General features: G+C 42.1%; 1 protein-coding gene across 1 annotated transcript in view; it reads right to left on the bottom strand.

The window, feature by feature from the left end:
* Positions 1–4,356: 4,356 nt before the first annotated feature.
* The window catches only part of LOC144506118 (dnaJ homolog subfamily C member 15-like), a 37,401-nt gene continuing 20,090 nt past the window's right edge, over positions 4,357–21,667 (bottom strand). Inside the window, exons 3-6 of the mRNA XM_078231942.1 lie at positions 17,991–18,064; positions 14,397–14,461; positions 10,840–10,910; positions 4,357–4,587 (exon numbers count right to left, since the gene is read on the bottom strand). Coding sequence (XP_078088068.1) covers positions 4,517–4,587; positions 10,840–10,910; positions 14,397–14,461; positions 17,991–18,026 — 243 coding nt within the window. The 5' untranslated portion in view covers positions 18,027–18,064 and the 3' untranslated portion in view covers positions 4,357–4,516. The remainder of the gene's footprint in view (positions 4,588–10,839; positions 10,911–14,396; positions 14,462–17,990; positions 18,065–21,667) is intronic.

Below are 21,667 nucleotides of genomic sequence, written 5' to 3'. Positions count from 1 at the left end.
AGGGATTTTTCACGTACTATCTGTGGGGTGGGTGGGCTCCTTTACTGACTGCTGGTCAGGCTGCTCCCTGAAGCCGCTGGGCTGTTCCTCTGGGGTGGGGCCCTTAACAGAGCTGGTCGGGCTGCTTCTGCAGCCACTGTGCTGCTACAGTGTTTGGGGTGTGGTGGGGGACTCGATTGAGTGCTGGGGTTTCAGGGAGAGGCGGTGGGTGGGGGAGTTCTTGAGGGCTTATCAGTTCAAGCAGCTGGTGCTCCAAGCAGGGGTGCTCAGGTTAACACAGACACTCATACTGCATGTACTCTGCAGTGAATGGGAACCCATCTTGTGACAATTAGGATCCTGTCTCTGCCTCATGCCCCTGACCTGCAACACGTCAGGAAGGGAATGCTGTCGTAGCACCATAGCAATGGCTCAAGTGTGCGCAATGGCCCGTACACCAACCTGCACAGTCTCCCTTCCGGAGGTGTTCACGATGCCAATGGCAGGCAAACTAATCAGGTGATGCCTGGCACACCAGATTGTGTTGTGTTGCCAGCACCAACAAGATGGCTACTGGACCCAGTGAGGGATTGGGGGGGGGGGGTAGATGCAAAAAATGACATGAATCTATCAATCTTTCACTTTCTAACCCCGAGTGTGCAGAATGGATCTTGGGCTAATTGATCGAGAGCTGGCCATCATGGTGGCAGCTGAGGAGGAGGAGGCAGTTCAGGAGGAGGAGGTCATGGGGAGGCCATCCCAGGAGCAGCCAGTGGCAGGCCCTCAGGCAAGAGGGCAGGGGTCATGCTGAGGTCATGGCTGATGACGCCAGTATGGAGGCCCAAGACTGAGGCAGAGACCCGTTATGATGAGGCCCACGCTGCCACCCGATCCATCGTAGAGCAGTGCATAGGCCTGCTATAAATCTGGTGCCGCTGACTGGGCTGCTCTGGGGGTGCCCTCCAGTACGACCCTGTGTGAGCCTCATGCCTTATAGTGGTGTGCTGGATGATGGAGGAGGATAAGGAGTACAACCACGACCATGATCAAAATGGAAGACCTGGGCGGCGATAGTAGGTATCCGGCTAGGCAGGGCAGCAAGGGAGGCCCTTCTAGGAGCCCACTTCACCTTGCTGGTGCTGTGCAGCGTGGGGACTGCTTGAAACACCCTTACATCACACCCCAGGAGCCATTGCAGCCCCCAACAACCCAAAGCTGGCCCCTCAAACCACATGACCCTTCCCCACCCTCTCTCAGCCCAACCCCCGACCTCAAGAAACATCACAACAGATTAATGGGCCCGGGCTGGCACTGGTAGTGAGTCTTTGGTGAAGGCTGGGGGATGATGACAACTCGCTGGAAGGCACACTGGAATCCTGCCTCTGGTGCCACTAAAGTCTGATTCCTAAGTGGCAGCTGGGCCCACATAGCAGTAAGGGGTTAGAATACACGCTTGTGTAGGGCAATGGTCAGGGGTGCCAGTGGGGGGAGGGTATGAAAGGGGGTCGTGTTTGACAAAGGGTCCAGTGGATGCTGGGGAAAGCAGGGCAGGCAATCTATAATATTTGACCAAGGGGCCGGTATTGCACAGCACAGCAGTCTGTGCCTCGGTACGTGGGATTGGGGTACACTCAGCCCTATTGGTGGGAGGGAATCAGTGACAGATTAGTCGCAGCTGTAAGATGAAAATAATACTTTAATGTGCTCTTAACATTTCCCAAAACTTAACCCTGACTACTGGTGACCTTCACCTGTGCCCTCTTAGTGAAACTACAACTTTCTAATCTTGTGTGGCCGACTGCTTCATCTAGGTGCACCCTCAGGATGCACATCGGAGGTGATGCCCAGCTGTGATCCGTGCCCCATTGCCTGTGATGCCCTTGGCAGCTGTCCCCTGGGTGACCGGGACCTTCAGGTTCCCGGCTGACATGTGGGTGACACTAATGTTTCTGTGCCACCCTGTTCATCCAGTTGGCCCTGAGATGCCCGGGTGTGAGCAAAGGGGGAAATCAAAAGGTCTCCAGACGTCCGGAGTCTCCTGGGTGGAAGGCCCCTGCATGGGCTCAAGCCCTTCCTCCTCCCTCGGGGTTTCCAGAGGCCCCAGGGACACTCCATGAGATGCCAAGGTAGCCGGACTGAGCTCCGGCATCACCTGGCTCTGCCAGCGTCTGCCCCATGGTCTGTGATCCCTCAGCCCTGGCCCTCAGACTTGGCCAAGATATTGAGACCCTCCGCTGCAGCATTCTGTGAGCGAGCCAGGTTCTGGAGCCCCTCAGCATTAGCCCTGTGAGACTGGGCTAAGATCATTTAAAATTAACAACAGATTTCCAGCTTATATACAGCTCTGGCTTGTTAGGGGAATCCAGGTGCACTCAGTTTGGGCCAGTCATGGACCTGTTAGTTAAATTTCCTTGAGAGAAATGTACAGGCAGTCTGCTTTCAATAAAGGGTGAGCCATCTCCAAAAGTGCTGATCGAGTTAAGTCAACAAGTCCAGGAGGGGGAGGGGGTGGAATGCTCAAGCCTCTGACTCAACAAGGGGGAATGCTTGCAGGCAAGGGGCGTGCATGGCAGCACAGCGCTATTTGTGGGCAAGGCAGCAGTGAGGCCAGTGCTGTGTGTGTGAAGGGCCAGGAGGTCAGCGATGTCCGGCTCACTGGGGGATGGGGAGGCCAGTAATGTCTGTGGGGGGAGGGGGGGGGGTGAGATGTCAGCAATCAAGCCAGTGATGTCGGGGGGGCAGGGGGGTGGTGAGAGAGGCCAGCAATCCGGCCAACGATGTGTGTGAGGTTAGTGAGAGGCCAATGATGTCCATCGGGGGTTGAGGCCAGTGATTTCAATGGTGGGAGGACTTGTTTAGCAATCTCCCAGAAATGGCTCGCCCGTGGACCTCTGGAGTGATTCATGCGCGTGACCTCTGCAGAGTGCCGGATTTAGACTTGGTGAGGCCCTAAGCTATATAAAGCTTGGAGGCCCCTTGTTAAAAAGTTAACCAAAAGGTCTCACAAAGGTGTGTACCAAAACTGGACCTTGGGTCGCCACAAAAAAATTGAAAACATAATTATGCCTTTTAATTATTTAATAGCAAGGTATTTAAAGTGAAAAATACAAATTATTTCCAAATTTGTTTCAATTGTGGATGTCGGCTCTGCAACGCTCACATTTGCATCACTTCCAGTGTTTTCCAGTGTATCCTGTCTCCAGATAGGATAGAGTATTGGAGATAATACACATCTCTTTAGCCTGTGCTTAATGCTCCCTCCACCCACATTGTCTGTATCTTTAAGATCTGGTTGGTTGTAGGGATTCGCATTCTAATCAGTATTCTGTAACTTGATTTTGTGTCTCTGTGCCCTGTTTGAGAGCACATTTCCACTCCATCTGACGAAGGAGCAGCACTCCGAAAGCTAATGGTATTTGCTACCAAATAAACCTGTTGGACTTTAACCTGGTTTTGTTAAAACTCTGACTGTGTTCACCCCAGTCCAACGCCGGCATCTCCACATCATGGCTTCTCAAGCAAAAGGCAGGGCAGCTGGTATGGGTGGCATTTTTGCTGCATTTGTAAAAGCTGCTCTAGTCAAGGTGAAAGTGAACTGCAAATGTTTTGGTTAACCGTGCCAGGAACCATTAACCGATCTTGAAGCTGCCCTTCTATGACTGTCAAATAGCTGAACAGGCACAAAGGGCTGAATGGCCTACTCCTGGTCCTATATATTCCCCTTATGCCAGAAATCCCCAACGTATAGAGCATTGGGGTGAGCTTCCCACTTCAGCATCAGGCTCTAATTACCCTTTCAATTATTTGGCAAAAACAGGAAAAATTTCAACCCTCCACTAGAAACTCTATGCCTACAATATCAACTATTAAGCCAACCCAGCCAGTCAATTCAAAACAATTCATGTCTACCAGAGTACTGACTTGGTCTGAACTTTCACTGCCTGGCACAAAATCCTGGAGGTACTTCAACTCTGATAAGATCCACTTGCCTCTCCCCTTTGGCAGATGATCACTAGTTGATGATTAGACAACTGACAAGCTCAGGTTTGACTATAACATGGACTCACTCACTAATCAGTGGTTCCACTATCCTCTTCTTTCCCTGTGGGCCTTGCATATTCCTCTACTTCAAGTGTTATCCTATTTGTCCCTTAAAAGATACAACTGTTTCCACCCTTATTTTGGTAGCTAATTGAGTAATAAATAAACACATATAGACTATGTACAAGCAATCAAAATGAAGCCATTAAAACAGTTTTGGTTTGACATTACACTCACCAGATAGTGCACATGCCTAAATGTGCTTTCGCTCTTCCAAATGAAGACTTTCACAGAACTTAATCCATGTCTTGTGTAAAAGAAAATTACATGTTTTATGGTTCAAACCTGATTTTATTAACATACTTATTTAACTGTACATTTAAATCATGTTATATGATAGTGCCCACCACTCAATTTTAATAGCAATTTTTCTTATTCAGTAAGTGCATAATACTTTGCTGCTAAATTATATAATAAATAACACAACCATGAAGAATCATTTTTTGCTGGAAGAATCCAATAGATCTTTTGCTTCATTGATCTTTGCAGCAAGGAATGGTGATCTTCCTAAAATTACAGGGAAACAAACGATTTGTTTTAAAATTTGGTTTCCTGTCCTCTCATCAATGATTTTTCATTCAGTTCTCTTTGCAAAAATGATCAGCAATAAATAAACAATACAATTTCACAAAATAACCTGTGTAATCTCAATTAACATACACTCAAAGACAAGTTTCCATTTCCAGAACCATAGAATTTTATTAACAGAAGGTGAGTCAATTGTGCTAACTTTTTGAAAGAGGTATCCAATTTTTCCCATTCCCCGACTCTTCCTCCATAGCCCTGGATTTTCTTTTTCAAGGATATATCCAATTCCCTTTTTAAAGTTACTTTTAAATCTGCCTCCATGATCTTTTCAAGCAGTGCATTCCAGATCATCATAACCCACTGCATGCATTTTCTAAAATGAAAATGTGCACTTATAGCACCTCAAATTCAATAAATTAATCTTATTAGCAATAAATTAGATTTACCCAACCACTCCCTCAAGAAATAGTGCACAAATGGATTTTGTTATGACCCCATAAAGCACGTCAACATTTTTTAAAAATTCGAATACCTCGTTTTCACCAGTAGAACTATCCCACATGATTTCACTTCTTAAAAGAAACAAACTTTATTTCATATGCAAGACAACCAAAACAAGCACTATTAACTGAACAATGTGATTTATGACTATATATGTATGCATTCAGATTTACTTCCTACTTCCCTCAAAATAAGGCACATTAATCTTAAAGTTATTTATTTATATAGCTATTTTCAGAGGCAAAACCTTCATTTACCATCTCTTGACTGTGAGGCCTCAGTTCTGGTTATTTTTTAATACTCCCAAGCTAATCTGCAAGTTATATTATTTTGCAATAAGACAGTTTAAGGTCTACTGTGGGTTCTCTCACCAGCTTCACACTAATCTTCCATCTTCTGTTCCTCACAAGATTCAAACTGCGATTACGTCTCACCTGCCTTCAATGCAATCAATGAAGTACTTTACTCAGGTTTATCTGTCATTTATTTTGACCAATTCTTTCAGTGGGTTCTTCAGCAAACACTCAGATAAATTGAAGTCAGGGGTCTTCCTAAGCTCCATCCACCTCTATGATGATGACATAGCCTGGCCTATCACCAAACCGACCTTTCAAGTTAATTATTTCTCATTTACAATTTAACTTTTGATATGACAAAGTAAATGGGTTTTATAACCTTTCAGGATCACTGAATGCTTTTAAATTAATTTAGCTCAACCTCCTAAAACAAAATAAATCTCTCTGGAATGCATCTCACTGCAAGCAGCGTCGACCTCACAGAACTGATTCTCCAACCTCTTCAGATGGCCAGTGGGAATCCCCGGTGAATGGGTTGTCAGCCAAGAAAGGTCAGGATTCCCGACGGGCGTGAGGGCTCTCAGGATTCACCCGACCTGCCCCGGTGGCCCCGATCTGGTTACCGCCCACCTGATATTTGTGCAAACGTGCTAATTTGGGGCGGCACAGTGGTTAGCACTGTTGCCTCACAGCGCCATGGACCCAGGTCCAATTCCCAGTGGGTCACTGTCTGTGCGGAGTCTGAACTTTCTTCTCGTGTCTGCGTGGGTTTGCTCCGGGTGCTCCGGTTTCCTCCCACAGTCCGAAAGATGTGCGGGTTAGGTGCATTAGCCAAACTAAATTCTCCCTCAGTGTACCCAAACAGGCGCTGGATCGTTGCAACTAGGAATTTTTTATAGTAACTTCATTGCAGTGTTAATGTAAGCCTATTTGCGACACTGATTATAAATAAACAAACAATCATTAGTGGGTTTGACAGGCCATTCACCCAGTGGGAAAGGCGCCAGACAAGCTTTACATGTGCTACTCACAAGTAGGGACATGGCATGCTGGACCCCGAATGTCCAGGGTAGCACCACCAATCCCTCACCAAAGAGGAGCATCCTCCCCCTCACCCACAAATAAGAGGTCACTCTCTCCCCCCTCACACCACACAGGCATGAGGGAGACCTGACCTGATCCGCCTGCCGCCTCAGACTGCCCACTCAGGCCCCCTTCCCACTAAGACCCCTCATTCAGCCCCACTTCAGACCACACATCTTGGCAGCACCCTGGCACTGAAACCCTGGCCTGATGCATATTTTGGGTGGAAAGGTGTCTGTCTCCAAGCACGGAGATTTGGCCGCCCTTTAAAAATGGTAGCCCGATTTCCGAACTGTGGGGCTGGCTGGCGGGTTGCACGAAATGAGCTTAGCACCTTTCAGGTGAGTGAATCCCACCTGAAAGAACCTGCCAGTGCCAGCGGGAAACATTCCTACTTTCTCACCGGTGTGGGCACTTAGCCTCAAGACGTCAAAATTCAGATCCAATTTTCCAATTCTTGAGCTAGGTAAGCCCACCTGTTTTTTTATGGGGTGAGATTTTCTGGCCTCCCCATAGTGTGTTTCTCAGCAGCAGAAGGCTGTTGTTAGCAGGATCTTCTGGGTTCGCCGCTGTCAATGGGATTTCCCACTGAATCCACCCCACGTGGCGGGGATGTACCATCAGTGGGACCAGAAAATTCTGCCAGCATCAACAGTTGGAAGATCTCGCCTACAATCTTACCTTTCGAGCTGTTAATCTCCTAAAGCAACATGGCCCCAACCATTTAGTTGTAATAGACTCCAAGTTGCTTTAATTGCAATATCTAGTTAAACTTTAATTTCGAAAACAAAAATTTACATACTAAAACACACAAATCATAAACTGATATTTACAACAATGTGCAGTGCTCGCGTCTATTACCATTATATTGTTTAATAATACAATAATGCTGGTATTAACATTGCATGGCTGGATGTCCAACTTTCCAGCCAAGCAGACAGATTTCCATTCCTTCCCTTCGAGCAATTAATTTAAATTTAAGTGTTTAGTGCCTGAAAATCTAAATTGCCTCCAACCAGAGCAGCTTTTAAACCTAGTTTGGATCTCGTGCCAATGTTCTTTCTGACCAAACTCTGACTTGTCCAAGAAGTGAAAATCACTTGATCAACAATATTGAAGTTTAGTGTGAACACATGCTTCACATACTAAAATTACTTTGAAAAATCACTTTCTTTTAGCTTGGTTAAAAGTGATTTCAGTTACAGTATTAGCTGATTACTTAGAAAACGAGTCAAAATGATCTGAAACAAAGCATTTTTCCCTGCAGACCAGCTTTGAATATTTGCTTCAAATCGGGCTGTCAAGAATGTTTAGATACTCTTGTTAGATTTCTGGATTTTATCACAATTATAAAAATGTCTTAACCTTACAAAGTCCTTAAATGCCTTATCATGAAGGACTTAATGTTATAATGTATGGGAACTACTGTGTGGGGAAATGACTGTCCAAAATGATTATGTTGCAAAATCTGGTTATATTTAATCATCCTATAAACAGACCATTTTAAAAGCTAAAAGTTTAATAGCTATCTCCTCATTTTATGAATCTAACTTTTTTATTTTAAAGGGTACATGAAGCATTTAAGGCTATATAAAGGTCATTATTTAAACTGATTTACATCTGTGGTTCCAGGAGTAGAGATACTCAATATAAATAGCGCATTGATTCATAATATTCCTCACTGCCAGATATGTGGAGCTGGGATAGCAGAGAGACTGATTGGTAACAATATTTTCTCAAGTACCAATACGTAAAATCCATGTCCAAGTACAAGGAAGAACTGATCAGCAAGAGTACAGTTTAGAGAAAATAACAACTACAAAGAGAATCATTTAATGAAGACCTTTGACAGATACTGATAGCCTAGTAATGCTTGTTCTATCACACAGTATGTATGGCAGAGTTCAGTGAAAAGATAAAGGAAGGGAAATTTTGCCATGTTTCTATACCCCTGCGGCAGACGAAGAATACAGAAATAATTTGAATTAAGAGTAGGCAGATAATTTAAATGGCCAGATTGCATCAGCCATTAATTCCCTGAAGTAAAATGGACAGTTGTCTCCTCCAGGTGCAAGTATAAATAGTAAAATTCATGCCCCATGCAGCATGTTATATTCATGCCCCATGCAAAATCCCAATCCGCCAAAATTATCGGCTCCACTTTGCCCAGTCTCTGCTGTTTCTTTCCAACCAGCATATCGATTGCTCTGCTCCTGCAGATCTGTGATACTTTAGTCACAGCAGTCAAAGATGGAGTTTAATGCAGACAAGTGTGAGGTATTGCACTTTGGAAGGACAAACCAAGGTAGAACATACAAGGTTACCAGGAAAGTGGATGAAGGGAAGGCAATGGATGTTGTCTACATGGACTTCAGTAAGGCCTTTGACAAGGTCCCGCATGGGAGGTTAGTCAGGAAGGTTCAGTCGCTAGGTATACATGGAGAGGTAGTAAATTGGATTAGACATTGGCTCAATGGAAGAAGCCAGAGAGTGGTAGTGGAGGATTGCTTCTCTGAGTGGAGGCCTGTGACTAGTGGTGTGCCACAGGGATCAGTGCTGGGTCCATTGTTGTTTGTCATCTATATCAATGATCTGGATGATAATGTGGTAAATTGGATCAGCAAGTTTGCTGATGATACAAAGATTGGAGGTGTAGTGGACAGTGAGGAAGGTTTTCAAAGCTTGCAGAGGGATTTGGACCAGCTAGAAAAATGGGCTGAAAAATGGCAGATGGAGTTTAATGCAGACAAGTGTGAGGTATTGCACTTTGGAAGGACAAACCAAGTTAGAACATACAAGGTAAATGGTAGGACACTGAAGACTGCAGTAGAACGGACGGATCTGGGAATACAGATACATAATTCCCTAAAAGCGGCGTCACAGGTAGATAGGGTCGTAAAGAGTGCTTTTGGTACATTGGCCTTTATAAATCAAAGTATTGAGTATAGGAGTTGGAATGTTATGGTGAGGTTGTATAAGACATTGGTGAGACTGAATTTAGAGTATTGTGTACAATTTTGGTCACCTAATTACAGGAAGGATATTAATAAGGTTGAAAGAGTGCAGAGAAGGTTTACAAGGATGTTGCCGGGCCTTGAGAAACTGAGTTACAGAGAAAGGTTGAATAGGTTAGGACTTTATTCCCTGGAGCGTAGAAGAATGAGGGGAGATTTGATAGAGGTGTATAAAAGTATGATGGGTATAGATAGAGTGAATGCAAGCAGGCTTTTTCCACTGAGGCTGGGGGAGAAAATAACTAGAGGACATGGGTTAAGGGTGAGGGGGGAAAAGTTTAAAGGGAATATTAGTGGGGGGCTTCTTCACACAGAGTGTGTGGGAGTGTGAAATGAGCTGCCAGATGAGGTGGTGAATGCGGGCTCACTTTCAACATTTAAGAAAAACTTGGACAGGTACATGGATGAGAGGGGTGTGGAGGGATATGGTCCAGGTGCAGGTCAGTGGGACTAGGCACAAAAATGGTTTGGCACAGGCAAGAAGGGCCAAAAGGCCTGTTTCTGTGCTGTAATGTTCTATGGTTCTATCGTTCTAAAACTGGGCCTCTTAATTACCTCAGTTGACCACCCACCATTTGTAGGTGGGTAACTATTTCACCCCAACGCAACATTTTCAAAAATAGCTTCAAACAGGATGTTGCGGTAAACTAGCACACTGACCAGCAGCAGGATATTTCCAGACCTATTACCAATAGGCTTCAAAAGTCCTACCCCAAAGTCAAAGAAAGAGAAATTAGGGCACGACTAAGAGGGAGGTGGAAAGAGTTGGATGGTGGGGCGGGCTGGACGGACAAGAACAGAGTTGGAGAAAAGCAGTTGGCCTGAGAGATTACTGAGGGACAAGGCCACAGGATTTTAACACAAGGATAAAATTTATAAAATGCAAGCATAGTAACTAGGAGGCAATGTTGGTCAACAAGTACAAGAGTACTAGGTAAGGAATCTCAATGGCTGCTGCAGCAACACCACCCTCCCCCACTCCCAATTAATGAACTGAAATGTGGAGAAGAATCAGTCACTTATCATTAACATGCTGGCGAGAGGCTTTAAGACTTCATATCCAAATCATTGAGAAATTAGGGACAGGTTTGGGTTGCTTAGCACTCCCAATTTACCACAGGGTGCACTTCAAACATTAACTTATGATCTTAAGACATCTGATTAATCATGTGTTTTAACTTCTTGAAGTGGCTGACAAGTGCGAGCTGAATGTTATAAGCAATATAAACATTCAAAAGTTATGTGACTTTCCAGTCCAGCTCCAATAGGTGGAGTTAATCGCCAAGGAATTCAAAATGACCCACTTATTTAAAGTTTCCATTAAATATTATTCTTACCTTTGTCAGGATGATTCAGTAGCATAATTCTCTTGTGGGCTTCTCCAATTTTTGTTTGGCTGGCTGATGGACTAAAGAGAGAAACATCATCAATTTATATTCAGTGCTCACTTAGAACGTCTCTCAAGGATAAGAAATATTCCCACAACTGCAAAACCCTGTGAAGTTAGAATCGAACCACTGATTTATTCATCAAACTAACCAGTATGTTTACACTAACTTATTTAAAAGCCCAACTCCCTCAATCAACAGAACAAGTCACCACCTTACTTGTCATTAAAAAGTCCAGTCATTCATTTCGTGGGCAGTTGGCGGTAATGTGGCCTATGAACTTTGCTCCTACATTGCTTTGTGAACTGGTTGGGATTCTGAGTTAGAAGGCTGTGGGTCCAAATCCCACACCAGAGACTTGAGCATAACATCTATGCTGACACTTCAGTGCGGTGCTGAGAGAGAGCTACACTCTTGGAGGGATCGCCTTTCAGATGAATTGAGGCCCAATCTAGTCGCTCAAGTGGATATAAAATGTTCTATGGCACTCTTCAAAGAAGAGTGAGTGTGCTCTTCAGGGTGTCCAGATTAGTATTTAACATTCCATCAACATCATCGAAATCGATCAGATCATTCATTTCACTGCTGAATGTGAGGGCCTGCTGTGTTCAAATTGACCGCTACTTTTCTCACCATGAGTGATTACAATTCAAAAGTACATGACCGTAAAGTGTTTTAGAACATCCCGACGTCGTGAAAGGAGCTATATAAATACAAGTCATTTTTTTCCCTCAAAATGAGGTGTTTGCAGGAATTAACCTCCAATGAATTCAACATGACTGTTGGACTAAGAACATTGAAATCTGAGTTGCCAGTTAATGTTTCTCATCGTCCAAGAAAACTACATGGCCTAATTGTCTGTTTGATGAGCTCTCCAATTTGAAGGCAAAATATGAAATACTTACTAGAAAATGACCCAACAAAAATAAATTTAATAAGTTTAATTGTAAAAAAAACTACCAACCAGGCACATATTTTAATGGTTCCACCATTTTAATCTTTTGCTATCTAGGTCCTGGGATTCTCCTTAAACCCCTCCACATCTTTTCCTTTAAGACACATCTTAAAACCTCCCTCTATGACCAAGCTTTTGACCATCTGCTCTAATGTCTCCTTATGTAGCTCAGTGTCAAATTATGTTTTATAATGCTTCAGTGAAGCACCTTGGGACATTTTATCAAAGGCACTATTTCAACACAAATTGATGTTATATATCCGGGAAAAAACACGAATTTGTATTTTTGTCTCAAACAGTAACCCCTTGGTCATAAAGATTATGAAAATCTGTCTTGCTCATCGTGAGCAGAGCTGATTTTTAACCTCTTGGAGCAAAAGCAAAATGTGGAGTTAGACTGCGGATTACCTATGGTCTGATTGAATGTGGAACAGCTCATGGGGCTAAATGGCTTACATGTCCCGATGCCTCTTGTGGAACATCACAAAGAAGTCAATATCCTGAAACATTAAGAAACAAAGGGCCTGAAAGTGCCACAAAATGGCAGAGACAGATTGCCACTCTGCTCCTGCTTTCATACCTTCAAATTCCTCCAAACCGTTCTTATCCAACCTTCTGGCTCAGGTCGGCCAAGAACTGTAAGGGCAGCATATTCCTGGGGCCTTCTGTCAAAGGCTGCAGAGTGGAGCGTGTGGAAGCCACACTTCCATTTTTAGGGCACTGGCAGCCGTAAAGGTGCAGCCATTTTCAATCCAGGGAGAAGGTCGGTTTGTCAGGTAGGCGGTTAGCACTTGGGGGTAGGAAGTGGGTGAAGGTCGGGAAGTTGTCTGGGTGGAGAGCGCTGGGTCGGCCATTCCCTGGGGGAATTGGGGTGATGTGAATCAGTACAATAGTTACCCAGAAACAAAGTAATTTTTATTTTAACCTCTTCTGAGTAACTATCGATTAAAGACAGTTAGAACAACCAAAGATTGCAATTGAAATCGCATTTTCAGATGGTTCCCGCGCAAGGCAATTTCCCAAAGGATGTTTGCACTTCCCAAGAAACTGCCATGCAATCTTTACCTGGGAAGGAGTTGTAAGGTACCCCCCCGACGTTTGGAAGTTATAACATTTTTCATGACCGCGAGATGTCCCAAAGCTTTACAACCAAAGGTGTAGTTTTAGCTATAGTCACTTATAATGTATGAAATACAACAGCCAATTTATGCACAACAATGTCAGACAACAGCAACAAAATAGTGATCGGATAACCGGTTTTAATGATGATGTAGGCCGACAGATAAATGTTGATCTGTACACCAGGAGGAACCTTCCTTTCCTTCTTCGAAATAGTGTCCAAGATCCTTTATATGTCTACAATGGCCTCAGTTTAACATCTCATTCAGAAGATAACACCCCTGAAAATGAAGCCCTTCCTCAATACTGAAGTGACATCAAATGGCTGAACTCAAATATCAGTCATATCTTGTCCCTCGCTGGAAGTTATTTTCAAGAAAGCAATCTTACTAATTTCACTATTTGGAACTATGGATACAAGGTAAATGATTCTGTAGTTGCCCAGGTTCTGTTTTGTCATCTTTTTCTTTAAAATAGGTACTATGTTACTTTGGTTGAAAACTGTATTCAGTTGCTGTTTCATGATGGCCATCTGCTCTTTGTTTGCCCAGCATCATTTCACATTCTTGGGATAAATATTTACCAATCTTTGAAGATTTCGTGTTGTGAGTTAATCTAGAATCCCCTTGCAAACTATGTCACATATATGTGCGCTGTTGGGGATGATCATAGGTGACTAATCAAACTTTTACAGCATGTGGCTGTGTGGAGGATGGTAAAAAGGTTCAGATGGTCATTCAGAATCTGGAGTTTAATAAAACAATGTGAACAAACTTCTCAGTAGCTATGTATTTACTGCGGCACGGTGGCGCAGTGGTTAGCACTGCTGCCTCACGGCGCCAGGGACCCAGGTTCAATTCCAGCCTCACTTTCTCCCCATGTCTGTGTGGGTTTCCTCCGGGTGCTCCAGTTTCCTCCCACAGTCCAAAGATGTGCGGGTTCGGTTGATTGGCCATGGTAAATTGACCTTTGTGTCAGGGGGATCAGCAGTAAATGAGGGTTACAGAAATAGGGCCTGGGTGGGATTGTGGTGGAGGACAGACTTGATGGGCCGAATGGCCTCCTTCTGTACTGTAGGGATTCTACGATACTCTAGAAACAGCCAATGTTTGTGAATGTACAGCTTTGCATTGGAGATTTTTTTTAAAAGGGTGTTTTTACTAACTCTGTCTAAAACTATTTAAAGTAACTGGTTATGGTACATGGGATCAAAGGATTTGGACCCAACAGTGGTAAAATTCTTGCAGTGGCTCTGATTCCCTACACAATCATCATGGACCGTGGATAAACAAATATTTATCCCATTTCTTAAAGATTCCTGACAATTTTCTGCTGAGGTTACAGCAATAGATCAGGAGATATCACTCAGAAACTGTAACGCCCTAGTCATTGAGAGAATAGTATCTAAATAAGGATAAGTGAAGACACTTACCTGATACCTAATACAAGACTGGCCTCAAATCCTTCAAATCCTCCTTTGTAATATGCTGAAAAGCTCTGTAAAATAAGACAATTCTTGTAGTAACCCATCTATTAATGATAAAAAATATCCTACTAGATTAATTTCTGCTATTCCATGTTTCACAATTCTACAAAATCCTCTCAACTATGGTTCTAATTACCATTTGACCCATTATTTGATCATTAAATACACACATGACTTAAGCATCAAAGTAAACCGATGGTCGAGGAGGAAGAAAATAGTGTAATCAACAGCCTCCAAGAAAAAGTTATTCAAGAGTGGGTTTAAGTTCTCACTGCACCTCCAAGCTCACTATTTTATTAGTGTGTAAACAACTGTTGGGTAATGAAAATTTTCCTGTTTTTTCAATACTTTAAATATCCCCTCCCAGTTCAAAACTGTGCCTAATCCAGGAGCAGAACATTCCATATTACTTGCAACCATCTTCAGAAACAGATAACACGATTTTCATTGTTCTTGAGTCCAAGTGACTGCCACTATACCCAATTATTTATTTCCTGTCAATCAAGTTCCTCCATATGTTGCTACGTTTCCTCTTGTACTTTTTAAGTGTCTTAAGATGTTTATGATAAAGGTACTACATAAATGTGAGTTTGTGATTTTGTGTTGGTTGCTGTTGAATTTTTGGCAACTTTTCAAATGCCTTTTAGAAATATCTCATCAATGCTCATACAAGCAAGCCACCATGTCCTAAGCTAAAATCAGAGTGTTGAAAAAACTCAGCAGGTCTGGCAGCATCTATGGAGAAAGAAACAGAGTCAAAGATTTCCAGTCCAAAATGAATCATCTTCAGAATTGTTTCAGTTCCAAATAAATTTTACTTCAGATCTCCATAATCCACAGTATTTTGCCTTTATGCTCTAAGCTGTTGTGTGTTCAATGTGCCATTTCCTCCAAGTGAATTTTTAATTCCATCACAAGGTACAATAGTGCCTCTCACCAGTGACAAAAATGGTTCATCTTTGCCCCATGTAACTTCAGGAAAGTCCTCAAATGTAAATTTTTTTTAAATATCAATTCTTGGGATACTGGTATGCTGGCAAGTTCAGCATTTATTGCCCCATCTAATTACCCTGAAAGTTTGAAATAAATGGGTGGTTTATTATTCTTTGCATTCTTCGTCTAGGTTCCTACAGCATGAATCCAGTAACATAACTGCTACACCTAGAGTATCATTGCCAACAGCTTGTGCTTAGCTATCTCAACTTCTGAGGTAGAAATTTTACAGCGCTCAAATTTCAAAGGAAGCAGTGACAGTCAGGAACAAACAGTACAAGATATTTGTATACTCCAAAAATTACACTCAAGGACAAAAGTAGATAATACTTAAACAAGCCTTTTACCACAGAACTTCACTGTCGTGAATATTAACATGTGTGAACCATTCACTAAGTACCTAGTTGGAATCACAGTAGATGGAGGGAAGTGTAGAATTGAATTGGAATGGAGAAACAAGCAACTTTGGAAATAAAATAAATCATGCTGGCCTCATCTTTGTTCTAAATCCACTTTTTCCATGACATACACAGATGAACATTTCTGCTTCTCTCTCACATTTTCTGAAGGATCCCACAAGAGTTTTAAATGGGTGCTGTACAAAAAAATCGTATTGTCATGCAACAAATCAATGTTTTATAATAAGTCATCTGTAAAAAATGTAAGCCAGTAGGTAAGAAGGGCCAAATTTCACCCTAATGCAGGTTAAAAACAGGATGAAAATGAAATATAAATGGATATAATTTATACGCACAGAACATTAACCCCTTCCACTCAATTAGAGCAATTACTTCATTGTTTGTTAGTTCTAATGGTGGCTCCTTTAATGACTACATGATGCACCTGACTTTACATAACTAGGTAATAAAAAAAACATTGTAACATCAAAGGTTATTGTACCAGTCTTCAAATTACATAATAAAAGTCATCTCATTTTCACATAATTACTATATAAAATGAGTCAGATTGAAAGCCATATGGACAACAAACATGGAACAGCGTACTTCAAAGGGCACCATATGTGACTATTGCAGGTTTGTAAGAAAAACAACTTACATTGATAGGATGACTTTCATACTCCCAGGTCATTGCAAAGTGTTTCTCAGTCAATGAACTAATACTTGAAATATAACCACTGTCCATAATGAAGACAAACGTACCAGCCAATTTGCACATAGAAAGGTCCAAAAATCAAGGCAAAAAACAGATTAATTCATTCTTTGCAGAGTTGGTTAAGGATCAATTCTTGCCTCAGACACCTGGAAACGACACCTCCCCCACAATTATCCTCAATACTGGTGCACTGCAAGTCTGTATCCTCAGCCTCTTACTATATTCCTTAGAAACTTACGACTGCGTGGCCAAATTCTGCCCCAACTCCATTTTCAAGTTTGCTGATGATACCACTGTAGTGGGTTGGATCTCAAACAACAATGAGACAGAGTACAGGAAAGAGATAGAGAATCTGGTGAACAGGTGCAATGACAATAATCTTTCCCTCAATGTCAGTAAAACGAAGGAGCTAGTCATCGACTTCAGAAAATACAGTGGAAGACATGCCCCTGTCTACATTAAAGGTGATGAAGGGGAGATGGTTGAGAGCTTTGTAAGTGTCCAGATCACCAACAATCTGCCGTGGACCCTCCATGCCGAAGCAATAGTTAAGAAAGCCCAAGGCCTCTACTTTCTCAGAAGGCGATGGAAATTCAGCATGTCCATTATGACTCTTATAAGTTTTTACTGACGCACCATAGGAAGCATCCTATTCAGATGTATCACAGCTTGGTATCACTCCTGCTCTGACCAGGACCGCAAGAAACTACAAAGGATTGTGAATGTAGCCCAGTCCATCTGTCTTCCATCCACTGACTCCATCTATACTTCCTGCTGCCTTGGAAAAGCAGCCAGCATAATCAAGGATCCCATGCACCCTGGATATACTCTCTTCCACCTTCTTCCATCGGAAAAAGATACAAAAGTCTAAAAACACATACCAACAGACTCAAGAGCAACTTCTTCCCTGCTGTCATCAGACTTTTGAATGGTCCTATCATATATTAAGCTGATCTTTCTCTTCCCCCTACCTGTAACTGCAACACTATATTTTGCACCCTATCCTTTCCTTCTCCCCAAGAAACAATACTTTTCACTGTATCCCAATACATGTGACAATAATAAATTAAAATCAAATCTCTATTGTTATTCCTTGATGTTAAATGGAAATTGGAGAGAGCAGTCAGTTTAACGTCTCACTGAAAGATGGCATTTCTGATATTTCAGCATTCTCTCAGTCTTTTACTGTCAACTTAGACAATGTGCTCAAGCCCTTGAGAGTAGCATGAATCCACGAACATCTGACTCCAAGGTGCTACCACTGAGCCAAATTCTTCACAGAACACCCCCCCAGAAGTCATTATACAAATTAACTTGCTCAGGATACACACCAGTTCAGAACACCCAAAATATTTGAGTCATGTGCAAATTGAAACAGGTCAAATATCCAAGTGCAATTTTTGAAAAGTCAAGTTCTGTTGTTAGTACACTTACAGGACTAGGGACAATTCTCGCCGTTTCGATGATCATTTGTTGAAGAGGCTTCCACAATCGAAATGCATGGCGACCTGAAACAAAAAAATGAAGCATATTTCGCATTGTCCTTTCAGTATTAAAGGTAAAATAGTACCCTTTAATGATCTATCCTGACCCTTTAGCTCCATTTCTCTTAGCACATTCGGTGAGTAAAAAGCTACCAATCGTAGATTTAAAATTATTCATTGAGTTAGTGTTTTCTGTTTTTTTGAGAGCGAATTCCACACTTCTACCACCCTTTGCATGAAGAAGGGTTGTCAAACCCCTCTCTGAAGTGGCCTGGCTTCGACTTATGTCCCATTATCCTAGACACCCACACAGTGGGAAAAGTGTAGCTCTAATTTATCTTTCATTCCTTGCAGAATCACTGAAAATTACAACAGCATTTCACAATTATGTTAAGATCTACACTGCTGACAGCTCTCTCTGTTCAGCAGTCATGTTAGACAAAACTATAAAATCAACTCAGACAGCTTCAGCATATTGTATTATTTCACCTGGAATCAACTAGGTTGATTCTACATCAAAATACTGGAGGAGATATCTCTTTACACAATTTTCTTTATTTCTTTGATTTTGATTTATTATTGACACATGTATTAGTATACAATGAAAAGTATTGTTTCTTGCGTGCAATACAGACAAAGCATACCATTCATAGAGAAGGAAAGGAGAGGGTGCAGAATGTCATAGCTAGGGTGTAGAGAAAGATCAACTTAGTGTGAGGTAGATCCATTTCAAAGTCTATTGGCAGGGAAGAAGCTGTTCTTGAGCCAGTTGGTATGTGACCTCAGACTTTGTATCTTTTTCCCGACAGAAGAAGGTGAGAGACAGAAGGTGCGTGGGGTCCTTAATTATGCTGCCTGCTTTTCCAAGGCAGCAGGAAGTGCAGACAGAGTCAACGGATGGGAGGCTGGTTTCTGTGATGGATTGGGCTACATTCATGACCTTTTGTAGTTTATTGTGGTCTTGGGCAGAGCAGGAGCCATACCAAGCTGTGACATAACCAGAAAGAATGCTTTCTATGGTGCATGTGTAAAAGTTGGTAAGAGTCATAGCTGACATGCCAAATTTCCTTTTTCTATTCATCCATATAAAGAATGATTTGTTACTTATCCAACGGGTTATATCATAACATAACATCCAACACAAGTTTCTGCCCTTGGTCATGTCCTCAGGCAAACACATTGAAAAATATTTAGGAATAAAAGAGAAAATGCTGGATAAACTCAGCAGATCTAGCAGCATCTACGGAGAGAGAAATACAGTTAACTTTTCTAGTCCGTATGACTCTTCCGCAGAACTCCAGTTTTTCTGTTTTGATTTCAGATTTCCAGCATCCGCAGTATTTTGCTTTTATTTCAGAAGAATATTATCAGAGGGGTTTTTTTTTGCATGTTTGTGCGCACCAAGCTGAAGGATGTTATTGCTGGGAAGCTAAACTTTTCCCACCTTAGGCACCAATGTTGGCATCAAGAATTCCCAGGGTTGATCAATTAAAGTTCTGCAGTTTTCAATCTCAGAAAAGCATGCTTTAATTCTTTCCATGTCCCACACCAGACATCCAGCGGCCTGGCTGAGTGAGGGAACCAAATAAGGAAATTAGGCACTGAATTGAGACTGGCCAAACGCATCCCATATAGAGCACCTACAGCCAGAGGATTTCACTTGAGGATTTATTCACTTCATACCAAACTGAACTTGGTATGTGAAATCCATGCTGCCACAGAGACAACAGTTAAATCACCTCAGAATGTCTTTATGCATTGTGGCATATAAGAGCAGTCAAGCATTCACCAGCTCCTATGATCAAGGAATGCACCAAATGGGATCATGGCAACAAATCCACACAAAGCTAAAAGACAGTCTTTCTTCCCATCTACTGATTGAAGGCCCCCTCTCGATAGGAAGGAAGACATATGATTGGAGCAATTGAAAAAATATTTTAAGCTTTTCTTTCAAATTTTGGAAGCAAATGCAAAAATGGCAACTTGTTTTCAAACATATTTTTCATTGATATACCTAGGAGCAGCTTTTCACTTTTCAGTAGAAAGATCTACCTAGTTAGTCAAAACAAGCAGGTAAGAAAGCTTTTCTTCCAAAGGCAAATACTCCCCTGTATCGGATCCCCCAAACTTTTCCACAGATATAAAAATGAAGTGAAAACTAAATGATCTAATGAAAGATCATGTCGAATGCACAGAACATTAACCCATTCCACTCAATTAGAGTAATTTCATCATGCACGTTAGCTGTTGGATTCATCTGTTCTGCTGCATTAGTGGACCTGAACTACTAATCCTAAACACTTAAGAGAGACTATGACACTTTGCTTTTGAGCCTACATATAGAATGCCGAAAATAAGGTATTTTCCTTATTAGAACATTAACGTGTTCAGGCATCCAATGTTTGCAATTTAGACCCACAAGGTAAAAGAAAGAATGGAAGCTTGCCGCATAGTCAGTTAGAAAATAGCATGTTTGATAAGCAGCCATAGATGGCAAAGTATTCACGCTGGAAATGTCACAAAGGAAAAAATGGAGATCAGTTCAGAAAACAATGTAAACCACAACAGAAACATGCTGGGAACACTCAGCGGATCAGGCAGCATTGGTTAGGTGGATTGGCCATGCTAAATTGTCCCTTAGTGTCCAAAGATGTGTAGGTTAGGGGGACTAATGACATTAATGTGTGGGATTACGCAGACAGGGCAGGGGGTGGGCCTGGGTGAGATGCTCTGTCTGAGAGTTGGTGCAGACCTGATGGGCTGAATGGCCTCCATTTGCACTGTAGCGATTCTATGAATCTGTAGAAAGACCAAACTGTTGACAAATGACAAACTGGAAGGTATTTCAAATGCACTTAAAAAGTAACAAAACAAAGGGATGGAGAAAGGGGGAAATAAATACACTATAAGAAATGAACTAGCCTATAAAATGCTCAACTGGAAAATAGAAGATATTTAAAAATCAAGGAGTGTGTACCAGGATTGTACAGATGGACTCTAACCACCAGGGACGGTCAAGATATATTAACTCCAATTGAGATCTTTTCCCTTTTGTTAACAGAAAAGGACCTTTAAAATCATTTTTTAATTTTACTGTTAACTTAAAAACTTTCAATTTCAATAAATAAAATGGTGTAAATAAAAAAGACTAGTAAAACTAGGAGGAAAAGTGAATGGGCAGTTAAAATTTAAATTCAGCCAAAAAGGTAGAGGCAAACACAGTATTAAGAATGTTAAGGGCATTAGAAAAATTTATGATAGAAGGTATTAAACAGAGGACCAGTGAGGTAAGATGTCTGTGTAAGTTTTAGGGCAAATCCTCCATGATTAAAGAACCCAGGGGTAAGGAAAATGGCCGACTGGACGTCAGGAACCTTCACAGCCACATGAATATGCAAGAGGCTGGGAATAATGAGAAGGTCGAGACAGGGATAATCTAATCAACAGGAAACAAAGGAGAAACCATGGCCAGCAGACAAGAAGTAAATAGCCCAGCAGCAAGACAATGAGAACAGAGATCATTCCATCCACAGACAATACCAAGACTCAGCTCGCTGATGGGATTCCAATCAGGATGACTCAGAGAACATTTAAAAGACATTAAAATGTCAATTAAGGGCGGTCCCG

Source organism: Mustelus asterias, chromosome 17 (assembly GCF_964213995.1).
Source record: "Mustelus asterias chromosome 17, sMusAst1.hap1.1, whole genome shotgun sequence".
In the NCBI taxonomy this organism is placed as follows: Eukaryota; Metazoa; Chordata; class Chondrichthyes; order Carcharhiniformes; family Triakidae; genus Mustelus; species Mustelus asterias.
This window is presented reverse-complemented; position numbering and strand designations above follow the sequence as displayed.